The sequence below is a fragment of the Lynx canadensis genome, chromosome B4 (assembly GCF_007474595.2).
Source record: "Lynx canadensis isolate LIC74 chromosome B4, mLynCan4.pri.v2, whole genome shotgun sequence".
Classification (NCBI taxonomy): Eukaryota; Metazoa; Chordata; class Mammalia; order Carnivora; family Felidae; genus Lynx; species Lynx canadensis.
The window spans coordinates 120347781-120372084 of NC_044309.1; the positions used below are offsets into that span (position 1 = coordinate 120347781).

At 34.2% G+C, this 24304-nt stretch overlaps 1 protein-coding gene across 2 annotated transcripts in view; it reads left to right on the forward strand.

Moving 5' to 3' along the window:
• The window catches only part of SCYL2 (SCY1 like pseudokinase 2), a 70573-nt gene that overhangs the window by 31816 nt on the left and 14453 nt on the right, over positions 1-24304 (forward strand). For both annotated transcript variants that reach the window (XM_030323480.2, XM_030323481.1), the window contains 9 exons: positions 5087-5236; positions 6561-6782; positions 8078-8194; positions 8769-8894; positions 9711-9887; positions 11868-11990; positions 16002-16115; positions 19811-19943; positions 21756-21874. In XM_030323480.2, coding sequence (XP_030179340.1) covers positions 5087-5236; positions 6561-6782; positions 8078-8194; positions 8769-8894; positions 9711-9887; positions 11868-11990; positions 16002-16115; positions 19811-19943; positions 21756-21874 — 1281 coding nt within the window. The remainder of the gene's footprint in view (positions 1-5086; positions 5237-6560; positions 6783-8077; positions 8195-8768; positions 8895-9710; positions 9888-11867; positions 11991-16001; positions 16116-19810; positions 19944-21755; positions 21875-24304) is intronic.

Consider the following 24304-nt stretch of genomic DNA (forward strand, 5'->3'; position numbering starts at 1 on the left):
TGAATTGGTTTGTATTTTCTACAATTTTCTAACTGGAATCATTTTATATGTACTCTTTTTTGTCTGCCTGGCTTCTTTCACTTAATTCTTTTGAGATTCATCCATATCGTTGTGCATATCAATAATTTTTTATTGCTGAGTGGTAGTCCATTGTATGGATATACCATAGTTTGTTTATCCATTCATCGGTTGATGGTCATTTGGTTTGTTTCTGGTTTTGGTTATTACAAATATAGCTGCTGTGAATACTCATATACAAGTTTTTGTATATGTGCTTTAATATATACAAGTTTTTGTACTTATGCTTTAATTTCTCTTTGTTAAGTACCTAGAAATGGGATGGCTAGATCAAATGGTATGTATACATTTTGGTTCTTTGGAAACTTCAAACTCTTCTAAAGTGGTAATACCATTTTACATTCCTTTTTTAATTTTTTAAATTTCTTTTAATTTTACATTCCTATTGCAGTGTATGAGAGTTCCATTTTTACCACATATTTGCCAGAAGTATGGTTTGTCTTTATAATTTTAGCCATTCTAATCAGTATGCAGTGGTATTTTGTTGGGGCTTTAATTTGCATTTCCCTGATGAATAATGATGTTGAACACCTTTTCATATACTTTGCCCTCTGAATATTTTTTGGTGAAATGTCTATTCAGCTCTTTTGCCCATTTTTTGAATGGGTTTTTATTATTGAGCTTTGAGGTTTCTTTATATATTGTGGACACAAGTCTTTTGTCAGATACATGAGTTACAAATATTTTCTTTTAGTATCTAGTGTCTGGCTTATCTTGTTTGCTTAACAGTATATATTTTTTAATTGTGATAAAATACACATAATGTAAAATTTACTGTCCTACCATTTTCAAGTGTGTAGTTCAGTTGGATTTAGTACATTCACATTGTTGTGCAAACATACCATCATCCATCCCCAGAACTCTTTCACCTTGGAAAACTGAAACTGGATCCATGCAACTGTAACTCCCCATCCCCCAACCCCACCACTCCTCAGCCCCTGGCAACCAGTCTACTTTCATTTTCTATGAATTTGACTACTTTAGGTGCCTCATATAAGTGGAATCATGCATTATTATTTCTTTTTTGACCGGTTTATTTCTCTTACTGTAATGTTCTCAAGGTTTATCTGTGTCATAGTGGGTATCAGAATTTCCTTCCTTTGTTAGGTTAAATAATCCATTGTATCTCTCTCTGCCCCTCCCCCGTTCATGCTCTGTCTCTCTCTGTCCCAAAAATAAATAAACATTGAAAAAAAAAATTAAAAAAAAAAATAATCCATTGTATATATTTACGGGATTATATTTATTCGTTCGTTTGTCTGTGGACACTTGGGTTGCTTCCATATCTTGGCTATTGTGAGTAATACTGCTGTGAACATGGGTGTAGAAGTTTCTCTTCAAGATCTTGCTTTCAAAGTTCTTTTGGGGATATACCCAGAAGTGGAATTGCTGGATCATATGGTAATTCTATTTTAATTTTTTGAGGAACTGGCATAATGTTTTCCATAGTGTTTTCCATAGCTATACCATTTTATATTTCTACCAGTAGTGCACAGGGTTCTAATTTCTCCATGTCCTCACTAACATTTGTTTTCTAGTTTTTGATAGTGGCCATCCTCATAGTAATGAGATGGTAGATTGTTGTGGTTTTGATCTGCATTTTCTTAGTGGTTAGTGAATTTAAGCATCTTTTCATGTGCTTTTTATCCATTTACATATTGTCTTTGGAGAAATGTCTATTCAAGTCTCTTGCCCATTTTTGAATTAGGTTGTTTGTTTTGTTGTTGAGTTGTAGGTGTTCATTGTATATTCCAGATATTAACCTCTTATCAGATATATGATTTGCAAATATTTTCTCCCATTCTGTGGATTGCCTTTTCACTCTTTTGATTTTGTCCTTTGATGCACAGAAGTTTTTTATTTTGATATATCCAATTTATTTTTTCTTTTGTTGCATTTGGTGTCATATTTAAGAAGTCATTGCCAAATCCAGTGTCATGAAGCTTTTCCCCTGTTTTTTTCTAAGAGTTTTATAGTTTTAGTCTTACGTTTAGGCCTTTGATTTGAGTTGATGTTTACATATGGTTTAAGGTAAGGGTACAACCTCATTGTTTTGACTATGGATATCCAATTTTCCCAGCACCCTTTGTTGAAACTTCCATCCTTTCCTCATTGAATGGTCTTTGTACCTTTCTCAAAAATCATTTGACTATATATGCCATTCTGTTCCATTGGTCTATATTTCTGTCTTTACGCCAATGCACACTGTTTTGATTACTGTAGCTTTGTAATAAGCATCTGAACTTTTTTTTCCCCAACCATAAAATGGTTCCAAAGATTAACTGAGATAATTATATAAAAGTATCTATCAAATTAATGCCTGAAATATACAATAAGCATGCATAGGGGTTTCTTTTTCCTTGTAAAGTTAGGAAAACTTTTCTAGACTGATAAACTTTGTATATTTTATAAATTAAATTTGAGGAATAAGCATTTTTTAAAATGCAAATCTTATATGAATTTCATGGGTTCAAATGTGTTAGAACTAGAGAACATTCATCTGAGAAATATTAAGCCCCTAATTGCTTATTATACTAGTTACTCAGGGTAAATATCAGGCAGTTAGAGGTAGCACATCGTGTCTCAGGGAGTGATGAAAAATGAAACTGAAAAGATAGAAAAAGACCTTTTTGATGATGGGGAACACTGAAGGATTTTAAGCAGAGTAAATGACCTGGTCTGATAAGCATTTTAGAACTATCTTGCTAGAAGAGTAGAACTTGGGGGGTAGGGAAAATGTATGGGAAATAATTCTTACCCTATGGGGTTATTTTCAGAGTCAAATGTGTAAATTTGTAAGTACTTAGCATAGTGCTTGCCGGTAAAAATAGTTAATGATAGTTAAAAAGTCTTGGTCAAAAATCATAGGAAGTACTAGAGGTATAGAGTGATGTTATGCAGAATTAGAATAGGCCCAGTTGACTGACTACGGGGATGGGAATTGAGAATGGTATGGAATCTTATGATTTCCCACACTTATTAAGAGGTTAATATGCCATTATTTGAAGTAATTTACCATCTGGGACCTACATAGGTTCAGTGACTTGCTCAAAGTTGCAAGACTAGTAAGTAATGAAGTGGGGACAGGAATTCAGATATCTTCTAAAATAGTACTCTTTACATTCTTTACTGTTGACTTGTCTTCATGTTGAAACTGTAAGGGATTTTTTTTAGAGAATTTGTTTTTGTATTAAATCATTAAGCAATATTTATTGGATAGCTGTATGTGTGGCACAGTTCTGGATGCTGAAAGTATGGCAGTGAAAAAAACAGACACAAATTCTTGCTTTTCAGAACTTACATTCTCATGGGGAAGAGAGACAATAAAATAAGTAAATATATTAGATTATGATAAGTGCACATGGAGAAAAAAGGTGAAGAGGGAAGAGGATGGTTTGGATGTGGAGGGAAAGGTTGCACTTTTGGATGGAGGTAGTCAGGAAATCTATAACTGAAAAGGTGACATTTGAGTAAAGACCTGAAAAAAGCAAAGAAGCGAACCATATAGATATGTAGGGAAAGAATGGTCTGGGCAGAAAGAACAGCAAGTGCAAAGTCCCTGAGACAGAATCATGCATGACATGTTCAAGAGGTAGCGAAATACCTGGAGTGGTGGAGAGGAGTAAATAAGAAGATGAGTAGTAGGAGACAAGGTCATGGAGTTAATGAGCGGTTAAGTCCTGTTATCCCTGAGAGCCAGAGAAATACTTTGAATTTTACTCTGAGAGAAAGGAAAGGTCTTTGGAAGTCTTTGAGTAGGAAAGTGACTTGGCATGGTAGCTACTTATTGAGAATTAAACTATGTAGAAGAGTAAGAACAAAAACAGAGGTGAAGTAGGTGACTGTTATAGTAATACAGGCCAGAGATGATGATGGTCTAGAGTAGGGAAGGTGGTAAGACAGGATCAGATTCTAAATGTATTTTAGTAGTAAAGGTATTGGGCTTTGCAGATGGCTTTATCGTATAAGAAAAATAGAGTAGTGCAGGATAACTCAAAAGTTTTTGAAAATGGAAAAATGAAGTGGCCATTAACTGATACAGGGAAAAGACTACAAGAGGAGAGAACCGAATTGTAGGGGAAGCTCAGTTTCAGATTCTTCTAAGATTGAAATGCTTGTAAAACATTCCAGGGAAAGAAATCCAGAAGGCAGTCAGATAATCAAGTCTGGACTTTAGAAAAGAGGGCCAGGCTGGAGAGAATTTGGGAACAGTCAACATATAGATGGTATTGAAAGGTATGAGAAAACTGAGAAAGAGTACATGGAAACTTCAGATGTCCAAACATTGAGTCCAGGAGGTTGGGGTACTGAGGAGGAACCAGCAGTGTAAACAGACTGAAAAGCAGCGGCCAGTGGAGTTGGGGAAAAACCTGGGGGAATGGTGTCTTGGAAGTCAGGGAGCCTTAGTTTGCCAAAATCTACTCCTGGAAACAGAAATCCAGTCTTCATTTTTGGTTAACAGATTCCATAGTAGTCTCAGGTACAGATATAAAAATTGCCTGATACTAATCCAGCCTGAGAATGAGTGAGCATCAATTAATATTTGAAAACTAAGCACAATACTTTTCAGAAAAACCGAACTTCAATATGAAGTGTGAGTATGTAAAAATACTAAGAATTAGAATAAAATTGACAAAGGTGTCCCTTGATACTTACTATCTGTATCTTGGGAACCAAAGATTCCTTCATTTTTCAAACATAGGAACTTGATAAATTTGGATAGCAAAGTGCTTTTAAATTCTTTTCATTTGCTTATATGGATATAGAAAGGAACTTTAATGAAGAGTGTATTCTGGTTTTATAAATGGGTTTTCCCACTAATGCTTTGATCGTTGTGGCAACTGAGAATATCTTCTCTTTTGCATTTATGATTAAATTAATGGTTACCTGCATGTAAAAAAAATCTTCTATTGGGAGAAGCAGCAATTATGATTTTTAAGAGACATTTTATTATTGTACTTGAAAGGAATTTTATTTAATGTAAAAGTCTTTTTTCCCCTGTTTACAGGTTTCTGAAGGATTGTCATTTTTGCACAGCAGTGTGAAAATGGTTCATGGAAATATCACACCTGAAAATATAATTTTGAATAAAAGTGGAGCCTGGAAAATAATGGGGTTTGATTTTTGTGTATCATCATCCAATCCTTCTGAACAAGAGGTAATGAAGGTTTTAAATCTTCTAATTTTTTAAAAAGATTTTATTGTAAGCAATCTCTACACCCAACATGGGGCTCGAACTCACAACCCTGAGATCAAGAGTCACGTGCTCCACAGACTGAGCCAGCCAGGTGCCCCAGTCTTCTAATTTTTTTTAAAGCTATGGAAATTTGTGATGTATCTGGAATGGACTAGAGAATTTGCATGCCTGATAAATGTGTAGAAATAGGCTATGTGGTACAATGTATGTTTAAATGTTTAACTTTATAGAAATTTCTAGTGTTCATTTTACCTAAGAGTATTCTTCAGCTTGGTAATTCCATAGTAATGTTACTTGAGTAAAGGATGCTAGAGTTAAACAAATCTGAGAACTGTTGGGTTAAGTAGGCTTTTTTTTCCTTAGGATGTCAAATACACTAACAAACATTGTAAATCTCTAGTAGTGTTTTCCTAATTTATTGGACTACAGAATCTTCTACAGGGAGCATGATAACAACAGTAGCAGTGATAATAATAGCTAATGTTTATTGAAGTACTTTACTAAACACTTTTTATGTATTTTCTTAACCACAGTCGGTGAGATACAGGAATAATACAGATGACTAAGTTAGGCTCATAGAATAAAATAATCTGCCTAAGTTTAGGCGGGTGGTTAAGTGGTAGAGCTAGGATTTGAACCCAGTCTGTCTGGTTCCAAAGCACCTGTTACTTAGTGATTATCGTATCTGCCTATTTATACTTAGGAAATACTGTAATATTTCAAGTTTTTAATATATGTAGTTGTTAAAGGGATCCTGATTTGACCTAAGATAGATTTGTAATTGAAGTAAACTCTTTTAAAGGAAGCAGAAAGAATTAGTATTGGTTGAATATACACTTTGGGTCAGACACTTTGTTAGGTTCATTTTTTCCCATGCATTTGTTTAATCTTACAACAACCTTTTGAACTTGTTAACTAAATCATGCAGCTAGTTAGTGAAAGAACAAGGCTTCAAATGATAATCTGAGTCCAGAAAACTTGAAGCTTATGTATCATAGAACATAGGTTCTACCTTTTCATATTCATATTGCATCTTATAGTGATAATTTGTCTTCTGGAAGAGAGGTCCAATCATCTGAAAGTTGCAAGAGTTCTTATTCATATCTCTCAGTTTGTCTAGTTTCCTTTCCAGATTTGAGAATTTGGGAATTTTAGGATTGAAGGTGGTAGTGTTTTTACTTGCATGACTGAGCATGAATTTAAAATTAGGTTGCTACTGTTTGATAGTGGTTTGCCTTAATTTGAAATATTTAATCTTTGTAATCCCTTTTCTGTGTTCTTATAGCCTAAGTTTCCTTGTAAAGAATGGGACCCAAATCTACCATCATTGTGTCTTCCAAATCCTGAATATTTGGCTCCTGAATACATACTTTCTGTGAGCTGTGAAACAGCCAGTGATATGTACTCTCTAGGAACTGTCATGTATGCTGTATTTAACAAAGGGAAACCCATATTTGAAGTTAACAAGCAAGATATTTACAAGAGTTTTAGTAGGCAGTTGGATCAGGTAATTTGCCTTATATATAAATATTTGCTTGCATTAACAATGTATTAAATTTTTCTTTGATTTTTTTAAAATGTCCCCAGAAAGGGGCGCCTGGGTGGCTCAGTCGGTTAAGCGTCCGACTTCGGCTCAGGTCATGATCTCATGGTTCGTGGGTTCGAGCCCCGCGTCGGGCTCTGTGCTGACAGCTCAGAGCCTGGAGCCTGCTTCAGATTCTGTGTCTCCCTCTCTCTGACCCTCCCCTGTTCATGCTCTGTCTCTCTCTGTCTCAAAAATAAATAAACGTTAAAAAAAAAAAATAAAATAAAAAAATAAAATGTCCCCAGAAAATTCTGTAAAGTGAGACGAGTGTCTCATATTTTAAGTTTGCATAAAATCAACTTAACAAAAGTAATTCTATAAATAATGAGGATCAAAGTTTGTTACCACAACTTTAATTGTGGCATTTATTTACTAGAGTGAATACTGAAATATGATCTAAAATGATGGGCATTTTGTTTTTGTCATAGAAACAATTTCAGGTATTGAAGATAAGTGTTTTAATTATCTTGCCACAGTAGAATTAGCAGTTTGTTCAGTGTAAAATATATTTTTGAATAAACTTAAAAAAGGTTTTTTTTGTTTTTTGTTTTTGCTTTAATTTTAATTTTTTTTTAAAACTTATATCCAAATTAGTTAGCATATAGTGCAACAGTGATTTCAGGAGTAGATTCCTTACTGCCCCTTACCCATTTAGCCCATCCCCCCTCCCACAACCCCTCCATAAACCCTCAGTTTATGAGTCTCTTCTGTTTTGTCCCCCTCCCTGTTTTTATATTCTTTTTGTTTCCCTCCCCTTATGTTCATCTGTTTTGTTTCTTAAAGTCCTCATACGAGTGAAGTCATATGATTTTTGTCTTTCTCTGACTAATTTCACTTAGCATAATACACTCCAGTTCCATCCACGTAGTTGCAAATGGCAAGATTTCATTCTTTTTGATTGCCGAGTAATACTCCATTGTATATATGTACCACATCTTCTTTATCCATTCATCCATTGATGGACATTTGGGCTCTTTCCATACCTTGGCTATTGTTGATAGTGCTGCTATAAACATGGGGGTGCATGTGTCCCTTTGAAACAACACCCCTGTATCCCTTGGATAAATGCCTAGTAGTGCAATTGCTGGATTGTAGGGTAGTTCTGTTTTTAGTTTTTTTGAGGAAAAAAAGGTTTTTTAAATAGACTGTTGACTGTAAATGCATTATCTTTTTGAATATTTTATATTCATATTTAATAGTATTACTCTTTTGAATAGTTGAGTCGTTTAGGATCTAGTTCACTTTCAAATATACCCGAGGAAGTCCGTGAACATGTAAAACTACTGTTAAATGTAACTCCGACTGTAAGACCAGATGCAGATCAAATGACCAAGGTGAGTACACATGAATTCCTGCCTTAGGTGGAAGAGAGACAAGGAGTTAAAAGTAGATTAAGTGCTTCTAAAGCAAGATTTAGCCAGAGGCCCCAGATAACATCTGTATTCTCAAATGTGTTAAATATGCAACTTCTTTTAATCTTTAAACAGTTAAATAACTTATGTGTATAATTGCTGTGATATAAAATAAGATTTCAGATAATTAGAATCCTAATAGTTATACAGGTGTAGAAATTCTGGACACCCCAAGGATTCATGGCCTTCTAATTTACTCATGTAAGCATGGATTTTAATAGTGCTCTTTATGCCTTCAAGATATTAAATCTTTCAGCATTTATTAGTTAGGTAAAGAAAATGTTACTGCCTAGGGAACTCACAGGTACCGACTGAAAAATTTGAACCTGAAAAGAAATTTGGTTATTCCTTATTTTGATTTTTATAATTAGAACTATTAAGTGCTTTTTAGTATTTTGCTAAACGTTTCTAAAATTTTTTTTACTATATTATGGCAGTTTCAGGTATGAGAAGTACTTTAATATTTACCAAAATAATTTTATTTCCCTATTTTTAGATTCCCTTCTTTGATGATGTTGGTGCAGTAACACTGCAGTATTTTGATACCTTATTCCAAAGAGATAATCTTCAGAAATCACAGTTTTTCAAAGGACTGCCAAAAGTTCTACCAAAACTGCCCAAGGTTTGTTGTTGATCAGTTTTTTCTTATAGACAGGATTTTCATTTACTATAATAACTCTTCCAGAGAAATAAATAGAACTTTTGCCTTAGGTACATAAATGACTATAGAAGGCTGCAGACTGAAGCTAAAAGTTTAGTGGACCTTTTTCGTGGGGTCCAAAAATCATCTAAAAAATTAGGTAAAAAAATTAGAAGAATACTACCTATGCAAAGGTAGTGCTTGCACATTAAATGTCAGAAGACAGGTCCATAAGCTGTCATTGTGGAGATCATTGCTTCACCAGCAATTAAGTGATACTTCTGTATTGATACTAGCCTCTCCAGTTCCTGTAACTCTCCTTCTCTGGCTTATTAAATCATGAGTGTAATATAGTCTAAAATATGTTGGTGAATGCCATAGAAGTCAATGGTTGGAAAACTGGTGATTCCTGCAAAAATATCTCCAGTGTTTAATCTGCCGATACTCTTTGATTATTCACTGTTTGTTTAGTTAACCCTTTACTTAGATGCTATGGGGAATAAAGAGGAAACATAAATATTGTTCTTGCTCTCAAGGCTCTTTCAGTAAGTGTAGATAGAGTCAATATGCATGAAACAACAATTAATAATACAGGACGGTTTTTAAATTGTGTGGTATGAATCATAAGTAATGAAGAGGAGAAACAAATTAGTGAAGACTTAATGAAGGAAGGTTTCCTGAGGGAAATTATATGGTCATCTTCCCCAAAGGGATTGGACATTTTAGACTGTAACTTCAATATTAACACTAAAGACCCGAAGTCAAATTTAGTTTTATGAAAACATTTTTGCCTTTCAGCGTGTCATTGTGCAGAGAATTTTGCCTTGTTTGACTTCAGAATTTGTAAACCCTGATATGGTACCTTTTGTTTTGCCCAATGTTCTACTGATTGCTGAAGAATGCACCAAAGAAGAATATGTCAAATTAATTCTACCTGAACTTGGCCCTGTTTTTAAACAGCAGGAGCCAATCCAGGTATGTATGTAAATACTCTTTCCTATTTGTTTTCTGTTACTTAATGATATTAGTCAATGATGACTATCACTGAAAACAAAAGAAATGGATGTGTGACTTTTTAAAAATTGAGGTAAGTATAAGAGACTTTTTTTTCCATTAGAACCTATTTTGCATATGTTTGAAGTGAACCATTCCTAAAATTATAATTAAACTTTGCAAGTAAATGTTGATAGCTCTCCGTAAGTTACCACCTCAGAAAATAAGTTATATTGAGATCTGGCATACTGTTCTTATTGGACTTATTGAAAGTTACTGGTTTGTGAAAAGAAGTATTTCTTTTTCTTCTGTACTTTTAAATATTTGTTTTTGTTTTTCTTTTTCTTATTTAGGGTCTTTAGCTTGTAGATAGTTTATGCCAGTTGTTTCTCTTTATTTTATTGCTGATAAATAGTTTTACCAGGAGGAGGAAAATGCTTACAGCACCATGGAAGTAATGTGTGTGTGTGTATTATAAGTTAAAATGTAATTAATTTCTGATGTTAGACTCTATTATAATATTTGTCAGATTCAAGGTAGTCTTGGGTTTTTAAAAAAATTTTTTTAGGGGCGCCTGGGTGGCTCAGTGGGTAAGCGTCCAACTTCAGCTCAGGCCATGATATCACAGTCTGTGAGTTCAAGCCCCGTGTTGGGCTTTGTACTGACAGTTCAGAGCTTGGAGCCTGTTTCAGATTCTGCATCTCCCTCTCTCTCTACCCCTCCCCCACTCATGCTATGTCTCTCTTTGTCTCTCAAAAATGAATAGATGTTAAAAAAAATTAAAAATTGTTTGTGAGAGAGAGACATCATGAGCTGGGGAGGGGCAGAGAGTGAGGGAGACACAGAATCCGAAGCAGCTCTAGGCTCTGAGCTGTCAGCACAGATCCCGATGCAGGGCTCGAACTCACGAACTGTGAAATCATGACCTGAGCTGAAGTCAGATGCTTCACCAACTGAGTCACCCAGGTGCCCCAAGGTAGTCTTGGATTTAAGAGCAGTAGGGTCACACACCTGGGTTTGAATCTGGTCTTCTTCATCCTTATTAGAAGGATGACATGGGCAAGTCATTAGACTCTTAAAACCTTAGTTTTGCTCATTTCTGAAACAAAAGGGGTTATTGAGATTAAATGAAATTTCTAGACACATAGTAAATATTACTACATATTTCTGCCATTCCATGGCAGTAGCATATTAATAAACCATCAGCTGTGTGACTTAATGGTTTTATGAGAGGCTATTTGCGGTCCTTCCTTTAAAAGGAGGGGAACAGAAGGAAGTCTGTGGTGGTAAAGCAAGAGTTCCTATGGCTAAGAAAGGGCAGATGAGGGAACTGTAGGCTTTGAAGCAGAGTTCCCCAAATATGGTCAAGATGTTAGGAGTGAAAGTGGCGGAGCCACATGTTCACTCATGAAACACTCATGTAGTCTGCATGAATAGAAGGGGCCATTTTTTCCTTATAATCTAGGTATGTGTGGCAACTAGGTGAGAAAACATGATTGGAGACCATTGAAAATGTCTCTTTTTAGAATTTTTCCTGACAGACCTTTTCATTTCTGTACCTTTTCTTCTGTTCTTAAACTCAGAAGCCAAGTGAACTACTTCTTTGGGATATCTGACTTTGCTGTTCTCAGGCTTTCTTTTTTTTTTTTTTTTTTTTTTTTAAACCCATTGGATACCCAGATAGTGGTACTTACAGGTGAGTAATGTATTGCCGAAGATATGTGAGAGTTAGGAAATTAGTCTTCACTTAAATGTTTAAACTGAGAGCAAATGTTAAATATTGTGCTTCCAGAAATCTAAGAAACTTGATTTGTATGTTTTTGTCTTCCATGCCCTCAGGCTAGCAACATGGTGAGTGTCAAAATACAGAACTTACTTTTTTGAAGAGACTTCAAATTTTGTCATATGTGAAATCTTATAAAGATTCTAGGCTTTAATACATTGTTCCTTTTTTCTACACAGATTTTGTTAATTTTCCTACAAAAAATGGATTTGCTACTAACCAAAACTCCTCCTGATGAGATAAAGAACAGTGTCTTACCAATGGTTTATAGAGCACTAGAGGCTCCTTCCATTCAGATCCAGGTATAATATTTGATTTTTTTAAATAATGATTTTGATTTAAAAAAAAAAAGAAAGAAGTACATTTTGGGTTTGAATTATAAAATCTTTTATATAAAGCTCAATAGTGATCTATATTATTAATCCATTGAATTGCATTATATACTGTTACTAAAATGTATCTGCTCCCAATTAATTTAAAGAATGTATTGACAAATATCTGTATTAACAAAGTAAAAGATTCATTGCTTTTATTTATCAAAAATGTTCTATTCTGAAAGATTTGATTTCTTATAGTTGAATCATTGTATATCTTCTTCCTAAATGAATAACTAACATAGGAATGAAATGTCAAAGATACATGTGACTTTTTTAATGAAAACATTAAGTAGGTATTCCCATATTCCTAATTTTTTTTCATGCTTGATAACTTACTTTTCTAAGTGTTCCTTCTATACTGAAGTTAATTTGTGTAGCAAGTAGATAGCAAACCAGACAGTAATTTAGTGTGACCATTCCTAATGCATTTATAGCTATTTCTGTGTGTCATAGAGGTTATGTTAAAACATCATGTACTTTGCCAAACTTAGTTCTTTAGCTTTGCTATTAAAATTTTGGTTCTATAGGGCTGTCTGGCAAAAAAATTTTGGATTGCTGTTAAAAGTATAATTTTTTCCTTCTTTTTTTTTTTTTTACTTTGGAAAATAAGTACCTATGTTACGAACATCTCATTGCATAAATGGTTTTATATTTAAAGTTTCTTTGCCAGTATAGAAATTCTAGTAAAGAAAAACAGAATTTTAATTTTTAAAGGTTATTGACCAAAGCCTTTTTTTTCTAATGTGAACCTAATACCAGGGACACCTGGCTGGCTCAGTCAGTAGCGAACGCGACTCTTGATTTTGGGGTGTGAGTTCAAACTCCATGTTGGGTATGGAGATTACTTAAAAATAATGTGAACCTAATACCACGTGTATAAGGTCACTTTTTTGACTCATTTTAGTCTTTGTCTAGGTTTTTGCTTATTCAAAATTGTGAGGTTCATGTTACATTTTTTCCATATAACGTCATGCCTTCTTAAAGGTGAGGATATGCTGGTTTTGTCCAAATGACATGGGACAAAGAAGTACTTACTTTTACTTTTTAGGCCTTTCCAAAGGAGTTATGAATTATAGCTTCTTAAAACATTCCCACAGGCCCTGTGTAGCCAACCTGGTTTTATGTTCACTGAGATTAGGAAGGAGAGAAATGTTGAGTGATGTGAAAGCTAATTTTTCTTCATAAGGGGGTTCATTTGGCCAATACACATCAGCCAATAAGTATTTATTGAAATAGTTAATATTTAAATCAGATTGACCTGTGCAGCTTTGCTGAATTTTAGAAACCCACATTTCTTGCATCATTCAGTATGTCTTTAGTCACCAGTCCAATTAATTAGTATCATCATTGCTTGGTAAGAGTGTTAAAGTTAAAAGACTATCTGATCTTTGGGAGAATACTAGAATAAGAGCAAGAAACAAAAGTCTTTATTTAAATGTTTATTTATTTTGAGAGAGAGATAGAGAACGAATGGGGGAGGGGCAGAAAGAGAGGGAGACAGGATCCCAAGAAGCCTCCACACTATCAGCACAGAGTCCAGTGTGGGGCTCAAACTCTCAAACCATGAGATCATGACCTGAGCCGAGACCAAGAATTGGACACTTAACTGTCTGAGCCATCCAGGCACCCCAAGAAACAAAAGTCTTCAAGTTTCAAGCAAGTAGAAGACTGGAAAGTAACTTTGGAAATTCATTTTTGGACTGATATTTTTTATTTAATTTTAATTTTTTTTTTTTTTTTTTTTTTTTTTTTTTTTTTTTTTTTTTTTTTTTTTTTTTTAGAGAGAGAGCACAAAGTGGGGAGAAGGGCAGAGGGAGAGAGAGAGAGAGAGAGAGAGAGAGAGAATCATAAACACAGGGAGAGAATCTCGACTCAGTGTGGAGCCCGACTTGGGGTTCCATTCCACAACCGTGGGACCATGACCTGAGCTGAGATCAAGAGTCAGATGCTCAACCAACTGAGCCTCCCAGGTGCCTCTGGAGTGATATTTTTAAAGTGAGGTTTGATTAGAAATATTTAGGAGGCTAAAGGGGGTTCAGAAATACATTTAGGAAAGTAGAAAATGATGTACAAAAATTAGGGTGCTTAGAGGCTTGAATAGAAATGTATATGTGAACCAAATAAAAAATTTTTACCTTTAAAATTAAACTTAGAAGCTATACTTTTTCTCCTCTCCCCACCACCAGTTATAAAGTATAAACTAAGAGGCAGAAATTCCTGAGAATAAGCTAATGACTTCCTTGAGTTTTGGTTTGTTTCAGTCTCCTGTTTCTAGGTTCTTCATCATATTTCCTTCTTGGAAAAGAGCTCTTCCTCCCCACTTTTAGCTAAATGATTTAGACATAATTTAAGATTTGCCTCTTTATAACCTATTGCTAGGTTATACAGCATAGTGCACATGTATGCTTGCTCTCATGAATTAAAGGCTGACCTTCCCTACAGAGGTCCCCTCTGGTAACAGGAGTACAGTATCTCATAAACTGCTCACTCTTGCCTATTCTTGCCCATCTTTGGAAAATGGGCATCCTTGAACGTAGCTTGTACTTCTTATCCTCAAGTTATGTCACACTTATTAATTACAATTCTGAGTGGATATAAACATGCAACTCTTAATAGCTGCTTTTTGGAAATTGGGAGTAAAGCAAATAAAATACTTGGCCATTATTTTGATAACAGATTGTTAGTAGTTAATTTATTTCTGTCTGCTAACTACAAATGAATGTCTTTAAGTATACCGAATATTGTCTAACTCCTTCCCTGATACACAATTATGCCTCCATTTTCTTTAGTAATCCCTTCTTCTTTGCTTTGCTACAAGGAACATTCTGCTCTTATAAGGTATCTGAGATATATGTTCTTGAGCCAGTTAGTTCTCAAGCCATTTCTTGTTCTTTTCCTTATCTCATTTAGTCCCCCTTTTCCTCTGTTAGCCTCATTCAGAGTTCCCAGTTATAGTCATTTACATTGTGGCCAATATTAGTTAACAATGTTTTAAATAACTTTTTCCTGTTTCTATGAGTTATACTTGCTTAAGTTTTAGAATTTGGAAGTGCTTAAACATATAAAGAAAATTAAAATCCTCTCTCAGAGATGCCCATAGTTAACATTTCCGTATCTATCCTTGAGTCTTTTTCCCTAAGCCTGTAGACAGACACATATGCATACATGTTTTAAAAACTGGGGTTACATAATAGTGTCTTATTGTATTTCTCCCCAATATTATAAAACAATCTTTTAAAATATGTTAAAGAAAATGTTTATATTCTATTTTATGATAAGCTAAGAAATCCCTTATTTAAGAGGAATAGTTCTACGTTACTTTGTATTTAATCCTTATTGTGAAAGATAGCAAAACTTAGGTGTTCCCATTTTTAAATAATAAATGATGAATTGATGAATTGTGTTATCATGGAAAGAAATTAGGAATGAAGACCAAGGACTGTTGTTACCATAAGCTAGTTATATGACTTTGCATGATTTTGAGTAAGGTCCTTTTTAAATTTTTTAAAAAAGTTTTATTTATTTTGAGAGAGGGAGAGAGAGAGCATAAGCAGGGGAGGGGCAGACAGAGGGAGAGAGAGAATCCAAAGCAGGCTGTGCACTGTCAGCAGCAGAGCCCGACGCAGGGCTCAAACTCACAAACAATGAGATCATGACCTGAGCTGAAACCAAGAGTTGGACTCTGAACCGACTGAACCACCCACGTGCCCCTTGAATAAGATCTTTTGAGTCTGTTTTCTCATCTGTAAAATTGAAAATTAGTGACAACTCTTCTTTCAACTAGTTGTTGAAAGGAGCAAATGATAAAACATAAATAAAAGTTTATTTCAAACTGTGTGACAAATTAGCTATGTAAATGCAAAATGTTTTTAATATGTGGGAGAAAGGATGAAGAGAGTCTTTCTCTAAGATTGAATCAGTGTATTTTCTTAATAGGAACTCTGTTTAAACATCATTCCAACCTTTGCAAATCTTATAGACTACCCATCCATGAAAAATGCTTTGATACCAAGAATTAAAAATGCATGTCTACAGACATCTTCCCTTGCTGTAAGTAATTGCATATTAATTTTTGCTTTTCTTTCACTTCTCATTGTTTTAAATCACTTTCTTATTATTAAATAACCCTTTAAAAAATGTTTATTTATTTATTTTGAGAAAGGGAGATATAGTGAGCAGGGGAGGGGCAAAGAGAGAGAGAATCCCAAGCAGCCTCTGCACTGTCAGTGTATTAACTTCAACAAACTTCATTTATCTTTTTTTAAGTTTATCTTATTTATTTTGAGAGAGAGAGCATGCGCATTCGCATGGGGGTAAGGGCAGAGAGAGAGGGAGAGAAGAAGAATTTCAAGCAGGCTCTGCACTGTCAGCATGAAGCCTGATGTGGGTGGGGCTCAAACTCAAGAACCATGAGATCATGACTGGAGCTGAAACCAAGAGTCGGATGCTCAACTGCCTGAGCCACCCAGGTGCCCCTAAATAACCCTTTTGTAATTTGTTCATATATTTCATCTTGGCTATAGGTAACCTATATAATATAGTACTATAGAAGTGAGCAATAAAAAAAAAAAGTGAGCAATAGCTTTAGTTTTCCCTGATACATAATTTTGCACTATTACACCCCTGACCTTGCTCCTGTCCCCTAACTTTGAGTGCTTCACTAGAAAATCTGAGTAATTTTTCTTTCTTAATACTTTTCTGCTTTAATTCACAATTTATTTTGTTGGTAGTTTTGAAATAATCATGAGAGTTTAATTTGGTGTATAAGCCTATAATCATTCTGAATAGCTTCCTTTTGTAAACTGCCTTTATTTTTAGTAATCTATCTCTATATTTTTATATCCACCACTTACCTACTTTAAAAAAAAATAAGGGTACAATAAAACAATACATTAACAAGAATACAAGTGGCATGAAATAGTTGTACTCAAAAATCTATGCCAAAGGCAGTTGATCCCTTTGAATACAGAATTTTTAACACTTATAGTTGTTGGTCAAGGAAGTAGAATAAATAACAGTTCTCATTATCTCATATTGAGAGGCATATGTATTCTCAACCTTTTCTCTAACGGTAGATCATAAGAATTTATCCCACAAATAATTCTTTTAAGAAGTAACATTGAATATTCTCTTCAAATGGCAGCTTTAGAAAAGAGGGAGAAATGTTCTTCATTCATCTGATCAGTTCTTTATATTGTTGTTTGATAATGGTCATTAAATTTGCATTTTGTAAATATAGTTCTTTGGAGATCTCATTCATCTTTATTAGGTGAAATGTGAATTTAAATAAATATAAGCATTTGTAGCTTAATGGAATGATAGGCAAAAGCAATTTAAATGACATGATTTTACCTTATTAAAATGACATGATTTACCTAATCCATTTTAGTTTATGTTTTTTTTTGGTTCTAATGGCCCTGAGATAGAAAACAATACAAAAATAGGAAAAAGTATCATTGTTTACCAAAATGAACAAGTATGAAATGAGGTCAAGAAACCTGAGTTCTTTCTTATTCTGACTCTTCTACTAACCTTCCTGTGCCACGGGGCAAGTTACTATACCCCCCTGAGTGTTTTTCTTCATCAGTATTAAAAAGACTTGAAATCCAGTTCTTTTCTCTGAAATTTTCTAATTTTTTTGATTGAATTTTCAAAATAGATGAAGTAATATACAGCTTAAAATTCCATTTTCTTTTTTTTCTCTTTTTTCCTTTTGATTTATTTATTTATTTTAACATTTATTCATCTTTGAGAGATAGAGACAGAGCATGAGTAGGAGAGGAGCAGAGAGAAGGAGACACAGAATCTGAAGCAGGCTCCAGGCTCTGAGCTGTCAGCACAGAGCCCAGTGCAGGACCCGAACTCACTGACTGCTACATCATGACCTGAGCCGAAGTCGGACGCTTAACCGACTGAGCCACCCAGGTGCCCCTAAAATTTCATTTTCAAAATGCCTTTTAAAAATCTGGGAGTACCTCGCTGGCTCAGTTGGTAGAGTATGGATGGGACTCTTGATCTTGGAGTTGTAAATTCGAGCCCCATATTGAGTATACAGATTAAAGTAAAATAAAAAAAGCTTAAAAAAGGAAAAAGAAAAATCATTTAAGTCACACTTTTATTTTATGGTAGCATACATTTATTTTAGCATACATTTTGTCAAAGTGCATGTTCTAGTTCAGTTCCAAGTATGTATGAGGTGGGAAGCATAGGTACTTAAATGATCTGTATTAATGCCTGGGGATGTTTATATCTCATTTTAAGATGGCAACTGAGCCCTCAAAGGCATGTTTACAAAGAATTATAATGAATGCATTTAGAGCAGTAACTCTGGAATGGATTTGCATTTTATATACCATGTATGGTGCTCCTGCCTTCAGAGGGGCAAATGTGAATTCCTGAATTGCATTCATGGACATAAGGTTAAAAGATTCTAACTAGGAAGTTCCTAAAATGTGAGTCATGAGTTAGAATTGTGGTTTAATACTGTTTAAATAAAGAAAAAATAAATTCTACACAGAGGTAGGTAAAATAAGAGCTCTATTTCTTCATGACTTACATGACTAATATTTTATATTAAAAATAAAAATAAAAGTAAACTAGTACTTCTAGGTTCTCTTCATACACACACACACACACACACACACACACACACACGGCAATTCCTTTTAAAATATTGATTCTAAGAGCAAATTAAGACTTTAGCTATCTTTTTTTGAATTTGTAATATTCCTTATTTTTGAATTTCAGAAAACAATTGTATGTTATTTTTCAGATTTTTTTCTATCTTTCTTGTAGAAATATGGTGTTTTTTTTAACCAACTAAATTATTTTGTTTTTCTTAGTTTTTTTAACTGGAATTTTATTGATTTTATTCTTTTTTAAAAAATTGAAATGTAATTAATATCCAGTGTTATATTAGTTTCAGGTGTACAATATAATGATTCAACAATTCTGTACATTACATCAAATAAGTATATTCTTAATCCCCTTTATTTCACTCAATTCTCTCCCCATCTCTCTTCTGGCAACCACCAGTTTTTGTTTTTGTTTTGGTTTTGGTTTTGGTTTTGGTTTTGGTTTTGGTTTTGGTTTTGGTTTGTCTCTTTTTTTCTCCTTGAAGTAATTATCTTAATAAATTCAAGCCAAAAAAATAGGGTGTGAAATATTTATCAAAATAGTCAAGCAAATATAGATAGAATTTTGGTGAAAGAGTTCCTAAGTATTAGGTTTTCATGTCTGTATTAAAGATATATTTAGAAATAGAAAACTTCAGGTAGGGTAAAGTATAGATAATTTTCACATGTTGTTGAAATATTTAAGAATGAATTAAACCTGAGTTAGAGAAAAGTACTGGAAGCCTAGTAAACTTGATCACTTGGTAGGAGAATGTAGTCCTTTTTATAATTCAGATGTCCCCCCAAAAATATTGTTAATAAACACATATATAGTAAAGCTTCTCAAATCTTAATCACTTCATTTAAAAGGATACAAAATTGAAGTCATTCCTTACCTTTACCTAACTAGTGTCCTGGTAAAGCAATCATAAATTCTTCCTGAAACAAGTCTAGGGGAGTTAGTAAATACATGGATTTCCTATGTTAATAAAGGATGAGAGCTTTTAAACCTCATCCTACTTTTATTCTTGAGATTTTAACATATCTACATGAAGATTAAATTTATACTTAAACATTTTGTTCTAGATTGCAAGACTTTAAGTGACTAATGCAATTTACCTCTCTTAATAGGTTCGTGTAAATTCATTAGTGTGCTTAGGAAAGATTTTGGAATACTTGGATAAGTGGTTTGTTCTTGATGATATCCTGCCCTTCTTACAACAGATTCCATCCAAGGAACCCGCAGTCCTCATGGGAATTTTAGGTAGCTGAAAACTTAATGTTATTTGATGCTACTTTATTGTTTTATAGTCACGCAAATGAATTTTCCAAATTATAAAACCTTTGTATCCTTTTTTCAAGTATATAGCATTCAGTAATTGAAGAATGATGGGATAAATACCATGATATAACTTTTCTTTGTGTTAATTTTAGCAAATTAGACATTTGGGAATCCTAGCTTCACAAATACCATGATAGCATGTAGTTTTCCCTATAAAATGATGCCAAATAAGAGAGGCAAACAAAGCTACATGACATGCTGATACCAGTCTTAATAGTAAAATTTGATAGTTATTTGGTACCCAATTTGTAAGAGGCACTGTGTTGAGTATTTTCTTTGTGTTATCTCTTGTCCTCTCCAAATTCCAATGAGATAGCTACTGTTATTTCTGTTTTACAGTACGGAAATTGAGGCTCAGGGTTGAAGTAAGTTATTCAAGATAACACAACTGAAAAGTGGTAGAGCTGGTTTTTAATTTATATATGTTTAAATCTTAACCAGTATGTTTCACTGCTAAGTGATGTGTTGATGAAGTATATTAGCTTTACAGCACATTCTGTTCTATTAGCATAATTACAAATTACTCTGTCAAGAAACTGAAATTGTTTGTAAATAGTTACAGTTTTGATAGTCCAATCTGGAAATGCTGGGGTCTGCTATACTAATGGAAACAGACATACTTGTAGTATCACAAAAACATTAGCAAGTTTAGTTTTTACTGAAGTTAAAGTTTATTAATTTTAAAGAAAAATGAAATTACTCAGCCGTGTATTTTTAACACTTACTAAAGTACTAAGGTGCCTGGTCTATAGAACGCCCTCAGTAAATATTTGTAGGAATGGTCAGCAAGTAATTTATTGTAGACCTTTGTAGACATGGTATATGGTATGAGACTTTGGGGCTCAAATAAATTAGTCTTCCTGAAAAAGAGTTTAGCATAGTGGAAAGAGCCCTAGCTTCTGTCCTGGCTGTGTCAGTTCCTGGAATGACTTAGAAAAATTTCATCTGTCAGATGAGGGTAAAAATACATCATTATAGGAGTTTTATGAGAATTCAGTGAGAAAATGGGCAGGGAGAAGTAATGAGCATAGTGCCTAGCAAATAAGCATTTAATAGGTGCTCAGTAAAGTTACTCTTTGAGTATATAAGTGAAATTTACATTAACATGAAAATAATAACATATGGTGTGTTCTAAAGCTATGGATTATATACAAAACACTTATAACACAAGCATTCAGAGAATGAGAAACAAATGTGCTCAGTTTACCAACTGAAGGCTTTGTGGAATAGTTGTAATACGCAGGCTCTGGAAGTTTGAGTAAATAGGTGAGACACTAGGAAAGGATTGTGTGGAGTTGAATTAAATTATTAAAGTTTTAAACATGTTAAATCTGGTTAAAGAAGTGAATAAAGGTGTAACCTATACTCACATACTTGTGAAATAGATGTCTCGAGTTTGGGTGAGAAGTCTCAAATACATATTTAGGTGTTTTCAGGAGAGAGGATCATTCTGTAACCTTACTGTTGCACTGTAGTAAGGCTTTTAATATTATGCTAATATTAAGTGTGCTCTTAAGCCAAGCAAGTACAGGTTAAATATGTCATGGTTTAAACTGATGATAAAGCTGAAATCATTCTTATCCATATTTAAGAGCATCCTCATTCTAGGCACTGATAAGAAAAAATTTGTAATTAAACTGATTATCAAGAGATTTCATATAGATACAATATTTTCCTAGTATCTATGAATTTGTGGTATTGGATTATAAAATTTGTTTCATTGTTTTCTATCAGGTATTTATAAATGTACCTTTACACATAAGAAGTTGGGAATCACCAAAGAGCAGCTTGCTGGAAAAGTATTGCCTCATTTGATTCCCCTGAGTATTGAAAACAATCTTAATCTCAATCAGGTAGGAGTATTTTGTGTTTTATTCAGTTTGTCCAGTTTATTGTTTTCTTGGAATTAAATAAATAAATATATTACATTTAAATGTTGCTAAAACAAGGAAAAATATGTCACAGAGTTCAATAAAGAAAGTTGTGGGTTCAAAGTAAGGAGTATGTGAGTTGGAAGGATGGATTATTGAAGGCCTCATTGGGAGATAGTAAATGACTAGAACATTGAAAGATATGTAGGATTTTGGGCTAATTCAAATTTGGGGCTGGAAAGTTGACATGAACAAATTAAAAATGAATGTGATGTGTCTGGGGTGTGTATTTCTTATTTATTGCTACATAACAAATCACCACAAACTAGATGGTTTTCATAGTTTCTGTGGGTCAGCCAAGCCAGGGCGTGGATTCTCTGTTCAGAGTTTCTCACAGTGCTGCAGTCAAAGGCTGGGGCCTCATCTGAAGGCTCAAATGGGGGAAGGACAGATCTGCTTCTAAGCTTACTTACATGGTTGTCAGGATTCAGTTCCTTTTAGGTTGTTTGACCAGGGGCCTCAGTTTCTAGCTGTGTCAGCTGTCCTTGCTTCATGGGTCTTCCAACATGGCAACTTGTTTCATCAAAGTGGGAGAGAGAGTCTGCTAGAAAGATGGAAGTTACAGCATCTTTTATTGTAATCAAGAAAATGACGTCCTATTACCTTTGCAAGTCAGGACCAGCAAGGTCCTGCCCACACTCAAAAATAGGGAATTACGCAAAGGCCTGAGCAGCAGAATGAGGAGATAATTGGGAACCAATTTAGAGTCAATCAGCAGAGAATGAATAATCCAGTTTGACTGAGAGATACCTGTAAATCAGTAGGGGAGTAATAGAAGAGAGATAAATTGAGACTAGAACAAGTAGACTTTAAATGGCTGTCTGATTTAGGTGTTTGCTTTTTGTGGTAGTGTTTGTTTTTTATTTTAATTCTAGTATAGTTAACATACAGTGTGATATATTAGTTTCAGGTGTACTTAGGTATTTGTACTTCCAAGATGTGGTAAACATTTGAGCAAAAAGGTAATGTGTTCAAACATTATTATACAATTATCTCTCTGTATACCTCTATCACTGTAGTTGTCATAGGTATTGTCTGCCTTTCCCAGAAGGCTGGTTATTATATCTTATTCTTTATTATATCCCCAGCACTTAATGCAGTGCCAGAAACAAAAATATTTATTAAATTGAGAGAAAATTTGAGTTACCGAGTAATGACAAGTCATTTTGTTTACCATAGAACTGGTGTTTAATGGAGTATGATGGAAAAATACTGGGATTAGTTGGTTACTGTTTAATAGGGAGTGTCAGAAATGGATAGGCAGGCAAGATTGGGAATTAAGTACTGAAAGTGAGTTAGAGCAATGAAGGAAACAGAAGCTGGAGTTAAGCAGGAAAGCTTTTGGCTTATAGGGGAGAATGCCTAGGGAAACGAATTTTGGAGTTAGGGAAATTTATAAAATTAATCAGATCTAAAATTCCCTATGAAGTGGTTGGGTAAGCCTCTGAAAGTTTGTGTCCCTAAATTTCAATTTTTGGCTTGATAGTTTCTTCATATCTTGGGTGGCAGGGTTGAGGTTATAACTGGCAAAAAGGGAAACAATGAATAATATTGAGGAAAAATAGGATGATGATAATGCCTAAGCAAATCCAGCTTTTGGTCATTTCTGTTCTTAGTTCTCATATATATGATCTAGCATGTTTTTAAATATTCCCAAATGCTTATATCAGGATATATAATTTCATATGAAATGTGGTGTTTGTTTTCTTCAGCTTTATGGTTGATATTTTTAGGGACCTATTTTCATCAACAGAATACTTTGATTCATATCTTCTGGTATTTCGAGATAGTTAACATGGGTGTGGTCTGCTTTCCTATTCATTTCATGGACAGGGTTCCTGATTTAAGAGTGCCCTCAGGGCACCTGGGTGGCTCAGTCAGTTAAGCATCCAACTTCTGCTCAGGTCATGATCTCACAGCTCTTGAGTTCAAGCTCCACATCAAGATATCTGCTATCAGTGCAGTGCCTGCTTTGGTTCCTGTCTTCCTCTCTTTCTGTCCCTCCCCAGCTTGTGCTTTCTCTCTGTACCAAAAATAAAAACATAAAAAAGAAAAAAAAGAAAAAAGAAAAAAAAAGAAAGAGTGCCCTCTTCTGTAAATTCTGACTTAAAATAATCTAAGTGTATTTTGCATTATGTGAGAAAGATAATGTGATTTAGGAAAGTACATTTTTTGCATTTGATTGTAAAATAGCAAATACCAAGCAACAGTCAAAACACATCACAACTTATGTTGAGTGGGGGTTCCAAAGACCACCTTCGGATTCATTGATTCACTAGGAGTCCTCACAGGCCTCAGCATATAGTTGTACTCGTGGCTATGGTTTTTATGGCAAAAGGGTATAAAGCAAAA